Source organism: Taudactylus pleione, unplaced genomic scaffold, assembly GCF_031769625.1.
Source record: "Taudactylus pleione unplaced genomic scaffold, aTauple2 ptg000015l, whole genome shotgun sequence".
In the NCBI taxonomy this organism is placed as follows: domain Eukaryota; kingdom Metazoa; phylum Chordata; class Amphibia; order Anura; family Myobatrachidae; genus Taudactylus; species Taudactylus pleione.
Genome location: NW_028284417.1, coordinates 283,839 through 310,046, shown reverse-complemented (window position 1 = coordinate 310,046; position 26,208 = coordinate 283,839). Strand labels below are relative to the sequence as shown.

Genomic DNA, 26,208 nt, shown 5'->3' with positions numbered 1-26,208 from the left:
GCACACAATAGTGAAAGTACTTCGCAACTTTTATTCCTCTCACACCAGATTAAAAATCACGTACATTCGTTAATGCAAATAGAGGATCATGTGATATAATTGTAGCTTGCTAAGCTTACACAAATGACCAGACTCAAAAATGAGTGTTCTTTCCCTCAGCTCCACTGGGTGTATGCTCACAATAATTAAAATGCAGACCATAGTATAGCTAGCGTGTGTTCACATTTAGTTGAAGTGTAGAATTTAGTATAGGGAGAGTCAGTCACAGTAGATAGTTATAGCGCTGATGTCTTATATGATAAAGGGCTAACAATAACCTGCTCTGCATATAAGCAGCATATAACCATATATCCCGTTATAAGTTCACAACAACATACCATCTTTACACTCAATCCTGTACATTGTTGTGAACTAGAAAAGGGATATATGGTTATATGCTGCATATATGCAGAGCAGGTTATTGTTAGCCCTTTATCATATAAGACAACATTGCTATAACTATCTACTGCGACTGACTCTCCGTATACTAAATTCTACACTTCAACTGAATGTGAACACACTCTAGCTATACTAAACTCTGCATTTTGACTTATTGTGAGCATACACCCAGTGGAGCTCTGAATAAACTTCAGTATATTGACATACAATAAGCTGCATACTATATTCATGTCAGCGTGAAATCATTAACAAGCCGTTCATTGTGTTTAAAAAATTTTTTATGTACGGCCACAAATAAGGCAGCTATTTAACATACCAACGGGCAACTACTCAATAAGGCCACTTATCTGTTTAATATGTGGCTATAATAACCAGACTTTTCGCCTTATTAAACTGTTGGTCATAAAATAAAATTGTCTATTGTGTCAAAAAATATCAGCATGCAGTCATAAGTAAGGCAACAGTGAGTAATAGGGCCACTTACTATACCTTAACATAATATCTATATAGCGTATTTTCTGTGTATAAATCAATCAGAATATTGTTAAGCATATCGTCAGTGGCTAGAGTAAATTGAGATTATTCATTTGCTCGATATATAAGTGAGGACTATACAGCAGTGAGGTTTAAAGGATATCAAATAATGCTGGTAGATTAATATAGCTACATAATAACCGTCATTACCCATAGGACACATTGTTGCAGATTGTCTCATCATTCTATAAAGACTTGAACATAGAATGCCCTTAACCAGCAGATTCCGTATTGCTCCATTTTACCATCTTTTATATGATTTATTACAACACAATAAATGCGTATATCATCTATCATTCAGGGTAATGGTCACACTAAAATCAACCATTAATAAAGGATTTTTGATTAGAGACCATTAGCTCTATTTATTAACATTATTTTTACTAAAATAAAGTGAAGTGTTTTCACACCCTTTTCACATTATTTTAGTTTCACCTGTAGTTACTATAGGGCAATTGGAGTAGAATTAGTAAAATTCTACTCCAACCCCTAGTATCACTTATTTTTAGTAAAGCAGATAGCATTTCCCATAATTGTAATGGAAAATGTGATCCGACCATAGTTACTAAAAATAAATTGTAAAAAAAATACCGGGGGAAGCCCTGTGATAATAACGCCACCTGGAGGTCTCCCCCGGTTACCGGGCTCCCACTCTGCTCTAACGGGGAGAGCAGAGCCGGGAGCCGGTACCAGTAATCAGCTATGTGGTCTAAATAGACTGCAAGCTGATTGCTGTAAAAAAAAGAGAAAAAAATGAAACATTTTTTTTTTACTTACCTGACTCCAGGGACCGGTGATCGGGCCTCCGGTGATGGCTCCTCTCCGGTCAGCTGGTCTCCCACAGTGCACTGCTGCCCGGTCATCAGGTGATCGGGCCCCAGTGCAGTATGGGAGATCACCTGATCGGGAAGCCCGGAGAAGATCACCGGAGGCCAGGAGGATGCAGGTAAGTGTAATGAAGGGAGGGGGGGTCGCGGGGGGGAGGGGGGGTCGCGGGGGTCCACGATCGCGGAGGCGGGGCTTAGCACCGGGGGCAGGGCTTAGCACCGGTGGGGGGGCAGCAGCGACGGTGGGTCGGCGCATGCGCGGGCTCTTAGTCGCGGCATTTTTTCCGAAAATACTGTGACTAGAGTGCGGATGGGATCCGCAGGGAATTCGCAATGAAAGTTCACTCGGTAATATCACACTACAATCCGCATTCAATATGCGGATTGTAGTAAATAGAGCCCCATGGGAGACTTCACTTCTGTCTATGTCTTTACACTTTAACTGTATTGTCTGTTTATATAATTCCGAGGAATTATTTTAAATTATTTAGCTGCTTGTTATTTACCTAATTATTAATAAAAGTTAAATTGTATATTTACCTTGGCCTTCTTTTTGTGCATTGCATTGAGAACAACACTTTTTCTTCTCTGTGTGTTTCTAGATCAGATACTGTTGTTAGCAGTAGCACCCTTGAGGTGATTGAATTATGATATAATAATTTGGATACATTGAGGTTTCAGAGATATTATTATTATTATCATTATTAATATTTTTTTTTATCTGTGCAGTTTATCTTCCCTTTTGTTATAAAAAAAATAATAAACCAAATTCTAAATTTCATGGTAACCCCATACCCCAAAAAGCAGAAATATAAATGTCCTATACACGGACAACCTAAAATTTAAAGAAGAGTAAACCCCTTGGAATCTCAGCAACTGCTGTGACAGGATCATTTTGAACCATAGCATGGTAAACCCTGTGTCAACTTTGAAAGGAGCTGATAGGAGTTGATTGGACAAGATGAATGTGAGTGGCACCAGAATTTCATGAGCCTGCTGAAGACAAAGGACCATTGGGTCTGTTCAATCTGTTAATGGCCCCCGATAATTAATTATCCAACTTGCTATGAGTAGCAGTGATATATACAAAATCTCCAAAGCAATTCAACATGACTGTTTTACTACTTGAAGGAAAGGAATAACTATGATACAACAGTTATAATTGTAGGCATGAATAAAACATCCCCATGATTTGGTATTCCTCTGGATTCTTTGATTTCTCCTAATATCCAAAAACATACTGGTTGGCTAAATGGCTTCTCACAACATAATAATAATAATAATAATAATAATAATAATAATAACTCTTGTGTGCTTGTATGTCCATGTTGTAGAGAATATAAATTGTAAGCTCGATTTGGGTAAAGACTGATGGAAATGACTAAAGATTATCTGTAATGCACTATGACAAATGTGTGTATTATATGCATAGCTGTTGATAAATGAAATGTATCATTATTCATATTTCCCATTATAAATCATACATATTGTATTATTTTAGTTTCCTCTATTTCACATAAATTATAATTTGATATACATGTTTATATTAGTATTTTGCTTATCTCCTCAATATCCTACTAGGTAATAGCACTAAAGCAGTAGAATTATGTTCCTCCCAGCAGTCTTTTCCGTATTTATTGCATCATAGCACTACAACGCCCTTAACAGCAGCTGCTTGGCACAGTTCATTCATATTCAGCTTGTTATCCACAGACGCCCTGAATGTTAATCCATCATGGCACACTGGATTATTAGTCACATAAAAAGAGAAAAATGCTTAATGTGGGTATGAATTCTCTGGTAGGTTAGACAAGCAGAATATATGGTCATTTTGACATTTTAGAACATATTCCAATATAGTATCGTTATTCAATTATTTTTTTATATCCTTACTGCTTGAGATATGTCCACAACAGCATGCTTTAGGATTTGTTTATTATCAAAGCATAAGGAGAAATGAATCCATAGAAGCAAAAGCATGGCTAAACATTTTACAGGACGGTCCTAGCTGTTGTACAGTAGCTAGTTTTCTAGCTAAAAAAGGGTTATATTCTATTCTGGCATTTAACCCTTTTAGAATTCTTATCCACTTCAGGATAATCCATGCAATGTAGGCAGTCATCAGGTTGTCCGCAATGCACCACTCTAGATATATTGTGCTCAGCACTTGGACCTGAAAGCAGGTAACAGTGGGAATTCAAGGGGAGGGGAAACCTCTACTATCAAACTAAATGGAGAGGCTAAGTAGCAGGGGTGTTCAGTGATTAATGACCCCTTTAGGTAAGAATTCCCACAAATGTAAGCAGCAAACTTCTAATGTTCCTATATTACAAGGATTAGTGTAAATAGACTAATATAACTGCATTTGATACCCAAAAGAAAGTTTTCGTAAACATAGATGGAGAATGATATGTCGCATGGATGTGGTGTTATGAATAATGATGGCATGGGGAGTCAATATTATAGGACTGTGATATTCAGTGCTAAGATTCGTAAAAACTTACAACAATCCCAACATGTCTATGCACACAGTTATATCGATAAAGAATAGTCCTATTAAAAAAACCAATATTCTAAATAAATAAAGCAAGAATGGCATACATGAACAATATTGAAAATAGATTTTATCTACATATATTTCTTTCTTGTCTCCTTTGAAGAATGAAGCACTTCTGTTTCTGTTATTGGTGTCTCTCCTGTCTTTACTAGCTTGTCCCTCATTTGTTTCCCTGTGTCCCTATTCGCTTCCCCAAGCTTATGTGTGCCTTAATACTCCTATAAATCTTCTCTCCAAGGGGAGAGTGATAAAGTGGATGGAGCTAAAGTACTAACCAATCAGCTCCTGTCAGTTTACAGGCTGTATTTGAAAAATGACAGTTAGGTAGGAGCTGATGGGTTGGTAGTTTGTCACTCTCCAAGGCTTAGTACATCTCCCACCAAGTCTGTTATATGCTCTATATGTCACTTATAGGTTCCCCATGTCCCTTATATGGTTCCTCATATAAGCTCCCAACGTCTTTTATATGCTTTAACCTTTTTTCTCCTTGTCTCATAACTTTTCTATGGCTCGTCCTACAAGCGTGTCTTCACCTTCTCTACCACCGTATTTTACTTATGTGCTTTCCATGGGTGTGTCTGCGGTATTATGTCTGCTCTCCTATATCTGCTTCCCCATGTAAATTCACTGAACAGTTTATTCTCTTATACGATTACCCACTGTTGAGAGCTCCTACACACCTGCCTGCCTTACCTCCCTCCTTGTTTAAAAAATAGTTCATTGTATGTCACTTCCTCCTCCTCTTCTAGTAGCAAACAGTGTAGAACTATGTGCACCAATTTCCAGTGCTTGAACACTTATAGGGGTATTCAATTTGAAACGTTAACCTCGCCATCAAAGTTTTCACCGCACATCGGAGCTTTTGCCAGCGATAAAGTATCGCGCGTGCCCCCGCTTATACCCGTATTCAATATGAAATCGGCGAAAACGGCACCTGGCGAATGTGAAATCAGCAAAAACGTCGCTGATTTTTGGGGAAATCACCCTAACACCCCCAAAAAGATACAGTTTACCTTTGGGGGACTGTCTGAAGGTTGCAGGGTGGTTTCCGAAATGTTGCACCCCAAAACCCCAATTCTGCACTTTATTTTGCCACCCATTCCTTGGTGTTGTATTTCAAATTGAATACGGTGTAAAAGTAAAACCGGCGAAAATGACGTCATCCGAGCGAAAACCTCGCAGAAACGGCGTTTTCGCTCCATATTGAATACCCCTATTAAATGGGGAGATGTACCAAGCTTATTAAATAGCAGAGAAGCAGATAAGTGGAGAAGTTGCCCTTAGCAACAAATCAGCTTCTACCTATCATTTACATGCAGAACATTCTAAAAAATAATAGGTAGTAGCTGGTTGGTTTCTATGGACAACTAAACTATTTGTGCACTTATCCACTCTTTAGAAGGCTTGATACATATTCCCCATAATCTTAATATGTTTATATTAGGGATGTGCAGGCTTGGATAGGTTTTAATTTTCCCGCCAAATTCAGATTTTTCCCGCCAAAAATCGGGTCTCAGAAAGAGGCAAAATGTAATCTTTCATTGACAATATCATCATTCCTGGACAAAAGTCCATGGAAGATGATGTTTGTCCATGAAAGATGACATTTTGCCTCTTTCTGAAACCCAATTTTTGGTGGGAAAAATCCAAACTTGGCAGGAAAATTCAAACCTATCCGAGCCTGCACATCTCTAGTTTATATTAGGACAGCGGGCTGCTAATAGAAGAGAAGTGTGCTCATACAATGAAAGTGGATCATGAACCATGTAGCATGTTTGGAGCTGAAGGAGGCATGCCATCTGACACTACAATCTTTCTCCCTCAATCCACACACATCTAGAAGCTGCAATGCTGTAAGATGGAAAACACTATACCAACCTATTATCTCAGCTGCCCCCAGTCAGTTTCTACCCTAGTCAAAGGCCTGCAAAACAAACATGGCCAAGCCTGGATATCCAGATTCTCTCTACAAAATGATAAGTATCCACATAATAAGTATCCACAGGGGTCTGTGCTGTAAAATATCAGCAATATGCATCCAAAGGGAACATGTTGGATTCTTTAGGCTATTGCTAGAAATTGTTTCATTGCAGAACGTAAAGCAAAAATCTTGGTTACCATCAATATTATACTGCACAGTCCCCTGTGCAAAGAGGACAGCGTGAATGAAAAGTTGTACAGTTTGCACTTTAACACCAAAACGATCCAGATGAAAAACAGTTAAATCAGTGATGATGGATTACAGAGTACCAACAGGAGAGTCAGCAGAAAATGCCATGCCATCCCTAAATGTTACACAACCTACAGTAATCACTATCATTAAATAAATAGATAATTATACATATAGAAAACATGTTATTCTGTGTTAATACACTTGGATAATGCAATTTGGTGGGCAGTGCTACAAGGGCATATAAAACGTATACATGTAGATTTCTGGAAAGGGGGAAGGAACCTTATATTGTTATCTCTCTGAAAATGTAATGTGGCCATCATTTTACACCACCAGTCATAGAGAAAGGCACTATTTTAAAAGAGGGAATATAAACAATGTTTTTCAAGTTATTATCATGTCAGACTAGAGGGTATATTTACTAAAGGTCGATTTTAATCGATTTAAAAATCGATAAGAATCGATCAACATCCATGTTGTGTTTCCGGGGATAAATCACACATTTACTTAACCTGGGTACACACTAAGTGATCTATTGCATGATTTATCATTCCAACATGGATCAACACATTATATTGTACGTATCGCATACTGTGTACACCCAATCGCGCGTACCCACGGGTCATTCATCGCATCGTCCCATCTGCAGTAATGTAATGTACCAAACCACAGACATATAGTAATAAATATTTTTTTTTTCCTTACCTGTTTTATTGGTCACTGCCATAGAAAATGAAACAGGGAACATAATTTCCATAGCAACATAAATGATCCAAGGTAAAATGTTCTTCATTTTTTACATTAATCATGTGATTCAGCATCCAAAATAATCTGTATGCAAACACAAGAGTTCCCATTAGTATTGGATAGTTAGCGGAACAACATCTGTAAAACTAAATGTTATCTAAGGGATTACTTTAATGCATGAGAACATACAGTGCATAACCCTAGAATATATTATAAATTGAATGTCATAAATATATTTTTTTGAAACTTACAATGCAATGTTAGATGTCAAAAAAAGTACTGATTTAATATAAATGCTAAAAATACAAATGTAGTTATCTAATAGACATAAATATCATATACTGTACATAGGATTGAAAAGAAGTGTTAAATATTTTTTAGTGCGCAAGTGAATGTACTTGACCATAGTGTATGAAGGTACACACACTCCTGATTTTCTCCTGATTTTGCTGTAGCAGCATAAATCTGCACCTAGATTTGCAAATCCACCTAAACATGCACATGAAACAGAAAAAAGTCCAACCTACATCTAGATTAGGACAATCGTATACATAGTGTTAGTTTCTCAACCTCCACCTGCACTCCACCTGCACTCCACTTCCTCTATAAGCTGGAGTACTACAAAGCTCAGCCCTAAATTCTCTGCTTTTCTCCATCTATACCATCTCTCTTGGAAAGTGAATCAGCTTGTTCAGATTTTAATCTTTATCCTCTCCAGATCTCCTACAATCTATTTTAGCCGACATTACTGAATGTCTTTCTGATATTTCATCTTTTAAAGACAATTATTCCCCACCTTCCAATAATAGTTACTGATCTCGCATATCAATTTTTGTTAACAACACAACAATAAACCCTACCCCTCAAGCTCACTGAATAGGTGTCATCGTAACTCAGAACTGTTCTTTCTCCCAACATTCAATCTGTATCCAAATCCTGCTACACACATCTAAGAAACCTATCTAGAATATGCACATAACTCACACAAGACACTGCAAACACTTTAATGTATACAGTCATTATCTCCCACTCATTGATTATTGCAATAGTCTCCTTACTAGTCTTTCCCTAAACAGACTTTCACCCCTACAATCTACAGTATTGTTAATGTAACGGCTAGTCTGATTTTCTTTACACAACCTTCTTCTTCTGCTGTTGTGCTTTATTGGTCACTACATTGGTTTCCTGTATTTTATCAAAATCAATATAAAATACTTTTGCTTACACATTAGGCTATTAACCAAACTACACCAAAATATAAATCTCTTTGCTTATTTCAAAATATCTCCCAGCTCTCCCTCTAGTCTGCGCAAAATCTACGACTCTAATCCACCCTCTTTATCTTACCCCATTCATGGATACAGGACTTTTTTTGAGCTGCACCCTCTCTTTGGAAAGCTTTTCATCAAACAACAAGACTTTCTTCCAGCCTTCAAATCGTCAAGCGTTCCCTGAAAACTCACCTCTTCAGACAAGCTTATGAAATTCCAGAACCACCCACATAAACTCCATAGACTATTCTTCCCAACTAGCTCCTCTCTATAGAGTCCACACATAAAATGTACTTATGTTCTTTTTCTACACTCAAATAACCCACTGACCCCAGGTGACTGGATCACGTAGCCCATCTAGATCTTTTGCAATCTGGCTGGACCATTTGCAGTATGTTGCAGTTTTCCTCATGTATCAAAATCCTATTTTCCATTTGATTGTAAGCAGAGCTCTCTTACCTCATTGTCTGTTATTTACCAGTCTTAATTTATGACTGTTTTTTTTCCCATTTGTAAAGCTTCACTGGAAATGATGGTGCTATTTAAGTAAATGTTAATTACTGTTAATAAATATTTTCAACTTTTATAAAATGTTCCTAAATGAATGCTTTAAATATGATATTGGAAACATCATAAACTTATTATGCAATACACAATCTAAATTTTACACATGGATTGAAACTTAGGCATGCTTATGCACCATCTATATCCACCCATATCCTCCTATAATTCAGTGCACATTTTTGTTGTCACATGAGAAATTATGCTGCAGTTTTTTAATTTTTACAAATTAGAAATGGTCCTTAGAGTATTTATCATCATTATTTCATGTAGCAGTAGGACTGAAGCCACAAACTCATAAATCAAGAAAATTACCATTTTTAAACAATGTAACTTTTGCAGCACCTTAATTGGTTGGTTCTGGTCAAAAAACTAAATGAACAATAAGATCATTAAAAATGTTGATTGTATGATGTGTGAAAAAGTTGGCTGTAACCATTTCAGAGATTAAGGAGCCTATTTATTAAGCCTTGGATGTAGATAAAGTGAACGGAGATAAAGTACCACCCAATCAGCTCCTAAGGGGTCTATTCATTAAGGTCTGCCATATAAAATTGTTAGTTATTAGTTTTGATAAGTAGCAATTCATGTACACTTACCTGTCTTGCGAAGTGAAGCGGTATATCAACGTTCGGCGGTCCGGCCTTCACTTCTGTTCCTCCCTGTCTTTGGAGTTTTTTTCCTTCTTTATGGTTCTGCACAAGCGCCCGGCCATCTCGGCGACGGCTGCAGCAGCGGTGGGGTGGTAGGTAGGAGTAGAGCGCATGCGCAGTAAGGAGGAGGTGATCTGGCATATGCCGGGTCACCTTACAATAGCGGCAGCAAGGGAAGGAACAGCAGGCAGGAGGTGTGGGCAATCCAGATGGGGGTGGTCACCTTACTTATAGAGGCAGCAGGTATCGTAATGGGGGGCACTGGGTTAGCGGGGGCAGTCAACAGTCAGCAGGAGGTGACCAGGCATATGCCCTGGGCTCCTCTAAATGGCTGCTGGCACAAAAGGGGGCGGAGAAAACAGGGGGAAGGCAGGAAGACAGCTGTAGTCGCACTGCTTACACCATCCTGAAATGGTGAATGCGGCACTAGCAGAGGAATAGAAAGCTGAGCATTCCTTTATGAATTGCACTTACCATACAAATGTATGGCGATGTTATATATACAGGAGCAGGTGCCCTGCTGGAGAAGTAATAAGCTTCTCCAACAGTACCTTGTTCTATCAATCACATGAAGCAGCGCAATGCCCTGTTTTCAGATAAACAGGGCACTTCACTGCTTCATGAATAGACCGCTATCTGCCATGTCACGGGCTGTGTTTGAAAAATGACAGCTAGGAGCTTGTTGACTGGTACTTTATCTCTGCCCACTTTATCTCCATCCAAGGCTTAGTAAATAGACTAAGTGTTAAGTATGCCTAGATGAAATATTCCAACCAGAAACTATTCAAAGAATGCATATTTATCCAGCTATGGTTATTCAAAAATGAAATAATAAAATATAGTGTTTTCTCTAAACTTAAGCATAATGTATTTTTAACCATAACACTTATTTGCCCAAGAAAGTGCACATAAAACAGGCCTGCTTCTTATGTACAGAATGGGACCCTAAAGCTAGAGGTAAGTGAAGTTCTCTTTATATTGAGTTTTGTGGTTCACAGGTGTGCAAAGTTTCAGCATTACAGTCATTTTCCACTTTAGCATTGCCATTCTGGTGAATGCCACTCCAAAGTATATTTTTGAATATATGTTGATTACTGCAAGCATCTCCTTCCCAGCCTACCAGTCTCTTGCCTCATCCCTCAACAAGCATCCTCAACTCCTTCACAACTGGTCCAGCTCTACTACCTATTCTGTCAGACTCCATACAGGCTCTCTTTACACCAATCAAATTCATACTCATCTCACTCAATTACAAAGCCATCAATCACTTGCCCCCCTCTTACATCTCCAACCTCATTTCCACTCATGCACTACTCATGCATGCTGCTTAACCAATGAACACTTTCTCTCCTCCTTCCTGATCACTTGCTCTCACTGCAGAGTTCCAGACTTCTGTAGCACAGCTTTCATCCTCTGAAAAGACCTCCCCAATAAGTCATTCTATTGCCTAGTCTCGCTGTCTCTAAATATGCCCTATAAACTTCCCTATTCACTGAAACCTAGCTCACCTTTTCCTAGCTCACCAAAATTTGCACACGACTGCTGTACTCCCCATGTCCTCTCTGTGTCCCCCATTGCCTTTTAGAATGTAAGCTCTTTTAAGCAGGGCCCTCTCTCATCATGTTTTGCTAATTAACTATGCATTTTACAACTTTGTATCTACAGTATGTCAATTTGATTATTGTATGTAGATGTCTATGCCAGTGGTTCTCAAGCTCTGTCCTCAGAGTTCATGTTTACCAGGTTCACATGTGTATTCATTACTCACTGATACATTTTATAAATTTAAGATCCACAGGTGAAGCTAATTATTTCACTTGTGATTTTGTGAGGAGACCTGGAAAACATGCACTGTTTGGGGTCCTGAGGACCGAATTTGAGAACGTGTGTTGATTGCGATCAATAATATTAAGTACCAGGTTAGGTTAGGGTACGGAATTTATTAAACAAGTTATTTATATCTTGTTTTTCAATAAAAAAAGGATTTGGATTGCTGGAATATATTAAAGCTGATCGAAAAGTGAGACTGATTTTTGATTATGTACTGTTTAGAACATTGGTTTATATGTAACAATCAATACATCATTTCATTACAATGTTTTTTATAACATTCCTTGTAATGTGATATATTTGGTTTTGACAAATTCACTAATCTTTCTTAACCTTTTATACTGTATGAATGAAGTATGTTGTACAGTATAACCTTTAGATTGTCTGCATGTGCACACAATGAACATATTAATTTGATTTATACGCTGAATGTTAAATCTGGTTTTGAGACTCTTAATAATTACAAATTAAAAATCTGTATCAAACTGCTGTAATGCTTTGAAATAATCACCTGTATATGACATTAAAAAGGAAATATCTCCCCTTTCCTTTTCTAACGACAGAACTCTATTCATGTGATAATGAATAACTTATTTCAATAATACATTATAGTTGCATACAAAATAGAATATACGGTTTTCCATAAACATGTTAAGCAAATTAAAATAATTTGGTTTAATTAGTTTTTTTATAAAAATTAGCTTGTTTTAAATTAGCTGCAGCCTAACTGACACTGGCACAGGCGGCTAATCCGGAGCAGTCTGTCATTATTTACATGTGTAAATACATACATACATGCATATATGACCATTACGCCTTAGTTTTTAAATGAGTGAAAATGGTTCTGTTTAAAAGTTATTATAATACAGCTGTTCTTTGCATTTTTATATGTATTTATACATGTATACGCATTAATAAACGCCATTAGGCATGCAATATGTGGCTGGATATAGCACAAGCAATATGCAATGCTTTATACATCCCATCCATATCTTTTGGGCAAACCACTAAGTGATTGAATCTATTTTAATTACACATGCACAGACTTTTCAACTTATATCTCACAATCGACTCCTTTTATCAGTCTATTCTGCATATTAGGTGATCCCTCAGAAAGAATGAAGACTGATATCAGTACGCTTGGTTTGATGTTAGATTCATCAGTATGCACTTGCCCCAGCCATATACTAAATGCAAAAGATAGATCTGAAAACATATCAGCTTAACACTATTTTTTTTTACCACGTGAGCAGGAGTGATATACAGTAGGTGGAGATGTATCAAGCTTGGAGAGAGATAAAGTGGAGATGTTGTGCAAGGCAACCAATCAGCTTCTAACTGTCATGTATCTAGCGCAGTCTTTGAAATGACAGTTAGAAGCTGATTGGTTGCTTTGGACAACTACTTCACTTTATCTCTCTCCAAGTCTTGATACACTTTCTGTTGGTCTAAATGTATAATTATGTTATAGTAAGTAAAATGTTACGTTGGGCCTCAAATTTTGTCAATTCTATAAGTACAGTTTGTAATTTCTGTGGTCCTGCTTGGTCATCTTGAATGGAACAACAGCACTGTCCATTAGACAGAATTATAAAATTACTCAATGTACTATATACACAATGTATTAAAAAGAGGAAGAATAAAAAAACATGACAGTAGTAAATATATACATACAAGAGATAACTATACAGTGCATTCGGAAAGTATTCACAGCGCTTCACTTTTTACACATTTTGTTATGTTACAGCCTTATTCCAAAATGGAATAAATAAATTTTTGTCCTCAAATTTCTACACATAATACCCCATAATGACAACATGTAAGAAGTTGTTTTGAGATTTTTGAAAAATTTATAAAAAAAAAACTAAGATATCACATGTACATAAGTATTCACGGCCTTTGCCATGAAGCTCAAAATTGAGCTCAGGTGCATCCTGTTTCCACTGATCATCCTTGAGATGTTCCTACAGCTTAATTGGAGTCTACCTGTGGTAAATTCAGTTGTTTGGACATGATTTTGAAAGGCATACACCTGACTATATAAGGTCCCACACTTGACAGTGCATGTCAGAGCACAAACCAAGCATGAAGTCCGAGGAATTGTCTGTAGACCTCAGAGACAGGATTGTCCCGAGGCACAAATCTGGGGAAGGTTACAGAAAAATATCTGCTGCTTTGAAGGTCTCAATGAGCACAGTGGCCTCCATCATACGTAAATGGAAGAAGTTCGGAACCACCAAGACTCTTAGAGTTGCAAGCATACAAAAAAGAATTCCAGATGCACAACTCCAACATTACTCATTATATATAATAATACATTTTGCAATAGAATTTTGCAAATAATAAAAGAGGTTCTGGCATAATCATGGCCATGGTTATGGGCCTACCCACCGCACCCAGGCAACCTCTGAGGGTAGGTCCCTAACATACTGAGGTTGAAATCCAGAGCGCAGGACACCCCCAAACCAGCCCAGCTGAGCCACCCCAGGGCATCACTTCAATAAGGAGAGGTGAAGTGTAAAAAGGTGTAGGATAGATAAGAGCAGCTGCTGCTGCTTGTAGAGAGGTGAAAAATAAAGATGTGAAAATAATACACATATATTAAACAAACAATGGAAGTGCTAAAAGTGCAAGAAAGGAAAAATGTGTATATAATGTGATGCCCTGAAGCAGCCCAACCAAAGCAATCCAGGGGACCCACACCCCAAAAATCATCCCTTAGCTGCACTACAGTATAAACATTTTTAGGACTTATCTAGATTGTGCCTCTTGTTAAAGTGCAGTCAAAATGCCAGATCCCTGCTTAAAACCAATAAGGGACAGGTGGGAAGGGGTGCTAGCCTAGATTGAAGGCATCTCATAACTTCAGGTATGCATAAGAACACACTAAATAGAATATGCAGAAAGGGGGTCCTAGACTGCACTGCAGACTGCTACCTGTATGGTAGTAAGAAGCACAATGCAGCCACCTGGAGTCTGCCAAAATGCACCTGAAGGACTCTCAGACCATGAGAAACAAAAGATTGAACTCTTTGGTGTCAATGCCAGGCATTATGTTTGGAGGAAACCAGGCACCGCTCATCACCAAGCCAATACCATCCCTACAGAGAAGCATGGTGGTGGCAGCATCATGCTGTGGGGATGTTTTCCAGCGGCAGGAACTGGGAGAACAGTCAGGATAGAAAGAAAGATGAATGCAGCAATGTACAGAGAAATCCTGGATGAAAACCTACTCCAGAGTGCTGTTGACCTCAGACTGGGGCGACAATTCATCTATAAGCAGGACAACGACCATAAGCAGACAGCCAAGATATCAAAGGAGTGGCTTCAGGACAACTCTGTGAATGTGCTTTAGTGGCCCAGCCAGAGCCACTTGAATCCGATTGAACATCTCTGAAGAGATCTGAAAATGGCTGTGCACCGACGCTTCCCATCCAATCTGATGGAGCTTGAGAGGTGCTGCAAAGAGGAATGCGTGAAACTGCCCAAAGATAGGTGTGCCAAGCTTGTGGCATCATATTCAAGAAGACCTGAGGCTGTAATTGCTGCCAAAGGTGCATCAACAAAGTATTGAGCAAAGGCTGTGAATACTTATGTACATGTGATTTCTTTGTTGTTTTTTTTATTAAATTTGGCAGAATCTCAAAAAGACTTTTTACACATTGTCATTATGGGGTATTGTGTGTAGAATTTTGAGGACAAAAATGAATTTATTCCATTTTGGAATAAGGCTATAACATAACAAAATGTGAAAAAAGTGAAGCGCTGTGAATACTTTCCGGGTGCACTGTATATCTGCATATACAATAAAACTTTCACATATAATTATCTGATGTAAGCAAACAATTCCCTATACTGCATAGAAATGCCTTTTATTTTTTTGTTGCAATTCACTGTCATGTTCTGTTAATTGGCCCAGTGTCAATGGCATCACATACAGTATTGGTTTAGCATTTTAAACATAATAAGATACTATTTCTCTCTATTGTGTTTTTATTGTCAAATCAAGTATGTCGTTTAGCTTAGTATCTTACTCTCTTAACTATGACATGGAGTTCACTCTGCATGCTGATCCTCCAACTGTTTCACATCAAACCAGGCTCCCCCCTCCCGACAGACATTCAGACTCAAGCAGTCAGACAGCATGTCTGTGTCAACTGTCATTTTCTGCCAGTCTGCTGTACTGTACACTAGCATGTTATAGCAGACAGACATACTGGTAGTATATATACAGTATGCATAGATTTTAGTCCTTCCCACCATTTGGACCATCACCTTCAGTTTACCAAGAATGAATATGGTAATTGTTTGCTACTTTTCAAGTGGCTTTCAAATGTCATTTCGCAAGTTTACCAGCTGCACAACAAAGTTACTGAGTATTTAATTTGAGAAATTTAGACAGATAATTAATTGCAGGAAAGTAAGTAATAGGGTAGTGATATACAGTATATGTTCAGGATATGCTACAGTATTATTTGTAAGCTGTAAAGTAAACTAATTAGCTAGAAATTATTTTGGATTTAAACTAAATACATATTTGGTCATTATTCTTCTTTTGGGTATTATAATATTTAAAAGTGTCACATAACTTCAAATATATATTATTGTACTGCAAATTTGTTACATTTTCTTTTTACATGAGAATATACCATTGATTTTAAACAGCTAGATATACTTTCTTTATAGGAGGATATTACTTATTTTTGTTTACCTTTTAAAATATCTGTTAACTGACCAAATACAGTAAACAGTTGACACTGCAGGTTCCCTTTATTTGAATAGTTACACATAGCTTTCTAGCTTCTATTGGGATTTTCACCATTATCCCGTATATTATGTTTGTGTTGTTTTACCGGGATCGGTATGAAATACTGGAGGCTGTTTAATCCTGACAGGAGATGTCCCACAGGAGGAGATCCCGATGCCAGCTGGTAAGTACCCTACCCTTCCCCTCTTCCCCCCCCAACACTAACCCTCCCTTAGGGGTGCCTAACCCTAAAACTCCCGGGGTGGTGCCCAACCCTAAGTCCCCCCTGGGGGTGCCTACTAAACCTACCCCCCCTTCCCGCACCCTAACCCTCCCGGGAGGTGTTTATCCCTAACCTACCGCTGAGTGTGCTTAACTCTAACCTCCCCCCAAAAAACCTAACCCTAACCCTGCTACACTCCATAAACATAACCCTCCCCCTCCATGGCTAACGCTAAGGACGCCCCGGACTTACCTCTTTCGGGCTGTCGTCCTTTGGCGTTCCAGCATTCCAGCATCGGGATTAAGATAGGCAACGTTATTTTGACGCCTATCTTAAGTTCCCCGTTGTGTTTCTCCTGTCGGGATATAGACCAGTGGTATTTAGTTCGCCAGTCTATGAACTGCATCCCTTTTTACCTTAATGGAAAAGATAGGAAATGGAGTGATAATAAAAAAAGCAATATGTGGTTTTTATGTTCTGTATATATTGAGGGATAAAAATGATTATAGAGCATGTATCACTAATGGCATCATGTATATTTCCCCAAAAAATGTTAAATATGCTCTGTTATTTTTCTTTTTTCCCTAATTATTCACCAAGTGCAATTCAATCTGTACTCCCATTTATCATATTTTGATACACCACCACAAAGCAATCTGAGCCTACTATCTGTATTTGTGTGTCTTAAATTGGTTACAAGATTGAGGGGACAAATAAGCTCTCTTTATTACATTGTCAACCGTGTTTGTATGTCATTATTACATTGGCAAAGTGTGCCTACCAGCGGTGGATTTAACCTAAGGACTGAACTTCCTCCCCCCCAGTTAAATCTGCCAACCGTAGAGACTTCTAGCAGTGGCAGAGGCTTCCCAATGGAAGCGCTCCCTGCTAATCCGAGGGGGAGGGTGTTTTTGTTTTTTCTCCTGGGACTGCAAAGACTGTGACAGCGCTTCCAATGAGGAGGCCCCTCCCATGCTATTATGCCAGCCCTGCTGCAGCCAATGCAGTCCCTAGAAGCTGGCATGTTGATTTGCGTGCATGCGCAGTGTGGGATTGCAATGTGCACATTTACAGACCCCCTGGCAAAAAGAGGTAAGAGCTGCCACTGGTGCACACTAATTTGCTTTTATTAGCAAAACATTGTTTAGGCTATTCCAACTGTCACGGCTGTATAATACTTTGATCTGGAACACAATTACATTATTTTTAAAGATGCTTTCAGTCCCACTATCTGCATGTTCTGTATGCATGTGGCATGGCATCTTGTCCTATGTGTGTTAGGCCTGTAAGTTCTATCACTGACATTCAGACTATGATCCTGCAATATCCTTTCCTGTACCCAGGATTGCTGCAGTCCTGATTCTTTGCTGTTTAGCACTGCAGCAATTAAATTACAATGTTGTGTTGGTGATTGCATCCACCTGCGCTCCACCTTGTACTGAGTGCCAGTCATTGTGTACTTCCTGTTTGAGAGAGTACCCTTGCTGTTCCAGGCTTTGTTCCCTGCCAGGTTCCCATGTTACCATGTGTTTCTGTTATTACTCTGGACTGATTTTCAGATTTGCTATGAATTCAAGCTCATTTTGACCAGTTGTTTATTGGATTTGCTTGTAGTGTAACTGCTTTTGGAATGATGCAGCTGTCTTTCTTTTGTGAATTGCTTCACAGACAACAGGTACATTTCAACATTTTAAGACTAAGTACATATAGTACGTGGTGTACCAGAACAGAAGTCAACAGGCAGAAGAATTGTCAGAAATAAACCAAGGTCAAAATAAACTGGATAAAATCATAGAAGTTCATTAATGTTGGTGCACAGGTAAAAACCTAATACCCTGGCTCATATCTGTGCTCAGAGCAACTTTAAAGACATTTCCCAATTTGAAGTGTGGAGGCTAAAGCTGGCCATACACCAGACCAACTTTCCTCCAACCATACAACTAGTTGGTTGGTTTGAATTAAAATCTGGTAATGCATTGGAGCATATTACAATCAGCCATTCTCACCCAAACACCAGAAAACAGAGGAAAGCTGTTGTTCAGACAAGTTGTTTAAATCAAACAGATTTAACCAACTTGCTTGAATTACCTTTTTCGTGTTTTCTGGTGTTTGGGAGCAAATTGCTAATTGTCATTTGATCCCATACATTACCGGATTTTCATTCCAAGCAACCAACTAACTAACTAGTTGAATGGTTGAAGGAAAGTTGGTCTGGTGTATGGCCAGCTTTAGTAATGTCAGATTACATCATGGACCTGTTCCTTTAAATCCCCAGTGGAGCATAATGCTGTAGGAACAGGAGCACAGCTTTTCTGGAGGCAGACAGGACCTTGATACCTCAGCAACAGGCCAAAATAGTGGCAGTACTGGTGACTGATGGACCAGGTAACAGACCCCCCGACATTGGTTGGTAGCAACTGGCAAAAAAAGTTGCTTCTATGATTTCAGATCAGCCAACCAATGAACTACATAGCATTATGTCAGCTATATTACCAGTTATTTATATAGCGCACACATATTCCGCAGACCTTTACAGAGAATAGTTGGTCATCTATACAACATCAGATAATAGTTACTTCTAATTGTGGGGTGAATGTTTGAAAACAAAAGTTTATCAAGAATGTCAATACCAAATTTGGAACTAGAAAATTTTATTAAATAATAGTAAATCATGAATTTTATTAATTAGAAAGCATTGAAGCAAGCTTAGGCACAAGTAAACCAAGACAACAATGACAAGTTCTATAGAAGTATTATTTGTTTTTTATTTCTTTTAAGAATAGTAAATATATATGTAAAAACTTGAAAGTGCAACAAATCCCCTGCTGCACAAATACATTTTCTCTGTCATTTTCAGGTTCTGATCTTTAACTTTGGTAAAAATTGCGTGGGGGTTTACTTTTCACATTTCACATTTTTCACATTAGGCTTCAGATGTACCACACAATGCAATTCAGCAATTGTGTCTGACATAAGAAATAAAATCTGTATAACTGCTGTGTTTTTTGTATGGGTCCAAGTTATCAGAGCGTCTAAAAAGAATCACAGCTTGATAAATCCATTCCTCTGAATTACATAGCATTCATAGAGATAATATTACACTGTTTGGTCATTTTAGGCCTTTAAAATGAATGCATTATACCATAAACACTAATGTTATTAATAATGTACGTAGATTCTAAATCTCAGCATAACAACTATGAAAAAAAAGAGCAATATGATTCTGGTTAATCTATAAGTATAACAACGGAACATAAACTGATTAAAACAAGTGATTGAAAACATCTTTCTACATTTCACAGCTGCCACATTGTCACATTCTTAAACAAGCCTTGATTAAATGATCTCAGGCACAAAGAGACCAAATGGTGTCAAGATGAAGAGGCAATATGTATGTGAAAGGATTTCTATTTATACCTTTTGTCATACAGTAAGTGGCAATGAAAGGTTGAGGTTAATGAATAGGTTTCGATATACCTATTAGGCATTTGACTGATGAAATGCCAAACTCTGGAGCAACGAGCCAATGAAATGTATTGAAGGTCATTAACCTCTTTATAACTGCCATTCCTTGTGATGTTGTATATAATACAATATATTATGTTTTTTCTTTGTAATAGCCTTGACAACTGTTGGCCTTCGGGAGCCAATGTCATATCATATTACATTTGATGCAACTACAGTATCATGAAATGTTATGAAATTCTGAAAGTGATAAGTCCTTCAAAGATCAGAACAAATAAAATCACAGAAATAAGTAGTTGTGGAATGAACATAGAGTGGAAAAACTAACAGGCCCATCTCAAAGGGCATAACCATTTTTAACTGTGATTGAAGCCACTAATCTAACCCATGATGTCAGTGCTAGAAAGATCATTATTATACAAACTATAGTCCTCCCTTGTAAAATAGTCACTTGAGCACAAATGTTTCTTACAAATGCTTTAAGAATATCCATTATACTCACGCTATATAATAAGTAATGTATAAATTCTAGCACAAGCATTGTCTGCCAGAAATTAGATATAAAGAGATAATTTTGCAAAGCTAAAAATGTATGTATGAATGATTTAAACAGTGGGGATGGAGATATGTTGATGTACAGTAATAGCAAATATTTAATTATCTTAACATGGTTCTCAGGAATATGCAATTAAAACATATCTTATTTCTGAATTAGAGCTAAATGCATTTGTGCTTTGAATGTAATGTACATAATAATATATGCTTATAAAAATGTGCATATGCTGAATTGGATGCATCTCCAGATGAGTTTAACTCTAATACCGTACCACATGTGTATTGTACTGTATATTTGTTCAGAAAAATGTGTTTAATGCTTCACCATTGAATGGGGATAGTATATGAATGTAGGGTGACATTATTGATAACAAATACTAAAGTCAAATTGCCTTATTTTGTACAATATAGTAATGTATATATATATACAATATAAAAAATCGCAAAGGCCATTTTCTCCGGAACCTGAAAAGTCCCAGATATAGTTGTCCAGGGTACTAGGACTGTAAAACTGCAAACTAAAAAAATATGTGTGGACAGCTTTAAGTTGTGACAAATTATGAGCTGTGCACTTATGTTCCCTCAGAATAAAGGTTACCAAGAAAATGGTAGTATAAAGCATAATCTAATAAAATTATCTAGTAATACGGAAAATGACAGTTGAATAGCAGGTCTTTTTAAAACCCCTAATCCTACCACATAGTGATAAGGTGCCAGCCAATCAGCTCCTAACTGCCATCACACAGGATGTGTTTGAAAAATGACAGTTGGGAGCTGATTGGCTGGCACCTTATCACTTTTCACTTTTCCTAACACTGCTTAGTAAATAGACCCCTTAGTCTGTCACATACTGGAGTGAACAAAAGGGATGTTACAGAAACATAATGACAGAATTTAAAAGTGCTTGCTAACAATTCCTGTACATCACATGTACACCTACTAATAATAACAAAGATATTATGGATCGTGTTTATAATTGTGTAAAACATCTGTACCTCAGTATGTGACAGAACTCTCAGGCACTGACATCACTGACACTGCTGGGAGGGATCAGAGTTCAGACCAACTGTCACTAAGAGTAATGTAGCTGTTACTATGCTGGGCATACACTGGCAGATGTGTGTCAGACCCACATACATTTTATCTGGCAGCCATATTGTGGCCATATACGGTGAGATATCTCACAGTATATGGCCCCCAATATCTGCACTGCTCTCCTTGGGAGGAGACATTTCCCCAGTTCTTCCTTAAGAAGGAACAGGGGAAATGTCCAATGGTTAGTCCCAGCAGTGTCTACACTGCCCGATGCGACCAACTTTTAAATGACAAAATATCGCATTAAATGGACATACTGGATGATCCGGCATGCGCAACCAATCGATATTTTTAGATTGGTCTCACACATACACAGTACAATTATCTGGGTGCTCCGCTGTTATTAGGCGAATTGCCCAGATAATTGTATAGTGTGTGCCCAGCATTAGTAAAGGTTTTTTCTGTTTCATTTTTCTGATTTTTATTCAACCTGTCATTAGCACCAATCTACATGGACAGACGTAAGATAGGGAACATCCAAGAGGCATTTTTTAGAAATGTATTATGAAACCATATGGCTATCTAATAGCCTACATGGCAACTGACCCAAAGTGATCGCTCTGATCACACATATAGGGGTCTATTTACTAAGCAGTGTTAAGAGTGAAGAGTGAAGAGTGAAAATGATAAGGTGCCAGCCAATCAGCTCCCAACTGTCATTTTTCAAACACAGCCTGTGAGATGGCAGTTAGGAGCTGATTGGCTGGCACCTTATCACTTTTCACTCTTCACTTTTCACTTCTCCTAACACTGCTTAGTAAATAGACCCCTAAATCTCACACAAAGGAAATATTTACATTTGTGTCACCACCCTGGACAGCTTTTCCAGGCTTCTCACCCACATTCTTCAGTGGCTGTGTTAACTGAAGCACCCAGAGGCATCGCACTCTGGGAGCTAGCACCAGCCGCACCACCCTCCAAATGTCCCTCAGTATGGGTGAAGAAAGGAAAAAAAAATGACAGCCTGAAAAAAGAACTACACTGTAAGAGAGAAAGAGACATATGTGGGGGGAATTCAGTTACCTGCGGTAAATTATCGCGGGTAATAACTGGAGATAGCCTCGGGCTTCAACACCCAGGGCTATTCAATCAGCCTCCTGCATTCACCCGATAGCCTGGTTAATGTATGTTAAACATGTGCGTTAACACACAGGATCCTTGATAAGTTCACAGACCTGTGCGTTAACTGGCAGTTATCAACCAATAACTGTGCAGTTAACTGGGATTTATTTTTGGGTCTCAGGAAACCTGAAAAAAAATCTCAGATAAGCAGGGCTAATTGAATACGGGCCAGTGATCAATTAGCACCTGTCCAGTTGACAGGACTAATTGAATCCCACATTAAATGAGAGAGAATAAAACAACAGATACAGTAGATTCTGAAGGAAAAAGTATTTTCACTATAAGAGACAGACAGATAGTGCACTAAAGGACAGTGCAAATGCCGAGTTGAGTTTTTTTAAACAGTCTCTCTCTCTTGGATGTATGCCACCCCATGATCTTAATTTAAAAGTTGGAGCAGTAATTATTCTACTACAAAATCTTGATCCTAGCCAAGCCCTGTGTAATGGTCCTTGATTGGTTGTCTAGCAGATTACTTCAAGGTTGACTGACTGTGAAGTCCTTACAGAATTGTTGAAGGGCAGAATGATATTTGTCCTGAGAAATGTACTGGCACCAAGTGACCCAGACTTACCCTTTACATTAAAGCAAAAACAGATTCTTGTCACACTTTCTTTTGTGATGACAATAAATAAATACCAAGGTTAAACATTGGACTCCACTGGTATATATTTACCATCTCCGGCATTTAGTCATGGACAACTTTATGTTAGCTTTCCCCAAACAAACTCCTTTCAGGGAGTCAAAGTTAAAGTTTTGTCAACCGACGAAAAGGATAGCAAGACAGCCGAGCATTTACTAAAAATGTCATTTATAAGAAGTATTAACCCAGTAAGTACTGGGTAACAGCAGTGGCTATGGCAAATTTACTAGGCATGATTTGTTTAACAAATCCTGTGAGGCAACACCTGGAAGAAGTTCCCTGTCCATTGCCATCAGAGGACACTTTATTTATCTTCAACAAATGCTTTCTTAACAATTTGTTTGGTTGCAGGTACCCATGCAGTTCACATTTTTCATGCATGTTGCGTGCTTGAGACCCAGAGCATGATCCAAAATTACTAGTAGAATCATCAATAGAAATAGTGCTAGAGATATAAAACTTACTTTGGGTGGAATCTGATATTCATAAGCCTGTTTAAGACTTAAAGAAAGTCTGTCATAAGTTATAGGGCCCATACACCTATATGATCAGCTTCCGATCCGTTTTACATCTGATTATCCTGCAGTTCCGTCGGCACATTTTTTTCTTTTTCTTTGCACAGGATCAGTCGTATGATCGATCCTGTGCCTCACGCGCTCATTAGGGAATAGGGACAAACAGTCATTGAAATGACTGTATTGCCACACAATGGATCGCATGAAAAAAAATAATGCCACGTTCAGAACACGATACGATGGAACATATGTGCTGCACATATGATCATAAGATACGATTCAAGGACCCATGGGAGCGCGCATTGGATGGAAAAATGAACGATTTCAACAAGACTGAACGTACATCGAGTCGAAAATCGTGTGATCGTCTAGAAATCGCGTAGGTGTATGGGGGCCTTTAGAGGGTTGGATTGGTGTTTATTTTCTTAAGCAATGTGCCTTATGTGTATTTATTTAAAGCAAAATGAGTCAAGAAAAAAATCTGTATGCTATTCTCTTGACTCAAGTCTGTGCTATGCTATCTCTAGTCTAGACAATCCCCTCTGGCTCATGAGTACTGATGAGGCCAAGAAGCAGTGACTTATAAAAAAAAAAGCCGACATGGGTGATAGCGCAGCATGGCCTGGAATTATCAAACAGAGCAGGCTAAACTACAGGCAATCTCCCAGACCGATGAAGCACACAGTATTTTTTTTTTTTTTAAGAAAATGTTTCCCTGGGGATAAGTTCTCATCTACAGCTGAATAGGTCATACAAACATCACAACATAAAAAAAGGTACAGGGCTTTAGAGTTTTTTTGAAGCACCTTAGTTTAGCCATTTAAATTATTGCCGCTTTAAACCTGCAGTTTAATTTATCGGAATTCAGCTGCTTCTGAAAGCTCGGACCCTGTACATAACCCCCACAGTGCTATAATGTAAGGCTGAAGCAGTTGAAAATTGGAAAATTATAGAGTTTGAGATACAGTTAATAAACATTGTTAATTCCATGCAGTGTTTTTTGGCTTATAAAGTATAACAGAAAGATGCAGCTCAACCAAGGCAGGACCTACTTACAAGTTAGTGACAACACAAAATTAATTTTATTAATTTACAATTTAATCAAGAACTTGGATAAACATGGTGGCTGATTTAATAAGCTGGTCTTTCCCATAGTCTCTATTTTGGATCATGCACAATGATTGTCCTCTTTGCAGCATCCCCTCACATTGAGGGCCTGGTTCATTACCGATCGCAACTTCAATTATGCACACAATCAGCCAATTGTTGTGATCTGCGCACGTGTATGCATCGCAGTGTGCGTTTGCGAAATCGCCACTGCGATCGGGTCTGCAATCACAGTGACTACGCAGACCTGATCGCAGGATCGCGGGATTGTGTAGACTCTCACCATGGTATTACAGACTCTACAGACTGATTGTTAATCCCACAAGTACGACTCTCCAATGGTCTATTCCCACCTTTCTGCTTGGTATTAACCATGTGGCATTCAGTGGACCAGACATAATATAAAAGTCTTCCCATGTGGCATTCAGTGGACCAGACATAATATAAAAATGTCTTCCCATGTGGCATTCAGTGGACCAGACATAATATAAAAGTCTTCCCATGTGGCATTCAGTGGACCAGACATAATATAAAAGTCTTCCCATGTGGCATTCAGTGGACCAGACATAATATAAAAGTCTTCCCATGTGGCATTCAGTGGACCAGACATAATATAAAAGTCTTCCCATGTGGCATTCAGTGGACCAGACATAATATAAAAGTCTTCCTAAATGTGGCCCCCTGTATGCCTTTCCTAAATTTTAATATTTTTAAGACAATATTCATTTTTCTTTTGATTCAATTAAATGTGAACATTCATATGATTTATTGTTCTCCTCACCCTCTCCAATTCCGTCCAACCTTTGGTGTATTTCTCCCTCTGCTGGTCAAACACAAAAGGCCTTGTTTTATTGCTTATTGCTTACATGTAGTCAAGCCCAGAGGGATCCGACCTAAGTACAAGTGGGTAGAGGACATACGAAAGATTCTGGCCCTTAAGAATGGTCTAAAATCATAGTGTCTGTAGCCAAGAGCACTATTTGCATGTGTTTTAAAGATAATACACACTTCTGTACAGGTTATACTTGGTTCCACTTCCAACCCATATTTGTGCAACTTTCCATCTGTATTGGTGCTGGAGAGTTTGTGGTCATTTCATCTATTACGAGCCTCTAACTCCTCACTTGCCCATCCTATGCTGTACT

General features: G+C 38.3%; 1 protein-coding gene across 6 annotated transcripts in view; it reads right to left on the bottom strand.

The window, feature by feature from the left end:
• Positions 1-26,208, bottom strand: part of COL19A1 (collagen type XIX alpha 1 chain) — a 762,134-nt gene that overhangs the window by 724,686 nt on the left and 11,240 nt on the right. For all 6 annotated transcript variants that reach the window (XR_015878306.1, XM_088471134.1, XM_088471139.1 and 3 more), the window contains exon 2: positions 7,235-7,360. Coding sequence is in view for 5 of the 6 variants with exons in the window: in XM_088471134.1 (XP_088327260.1) it covers positions 7,235-7,322 (88 nt within the window). In the remaining variant the exon portion in view is untranslated. The remainder of the gene's footprint in view (positions 1-7,234; positions 7,361-26,208) is intronic.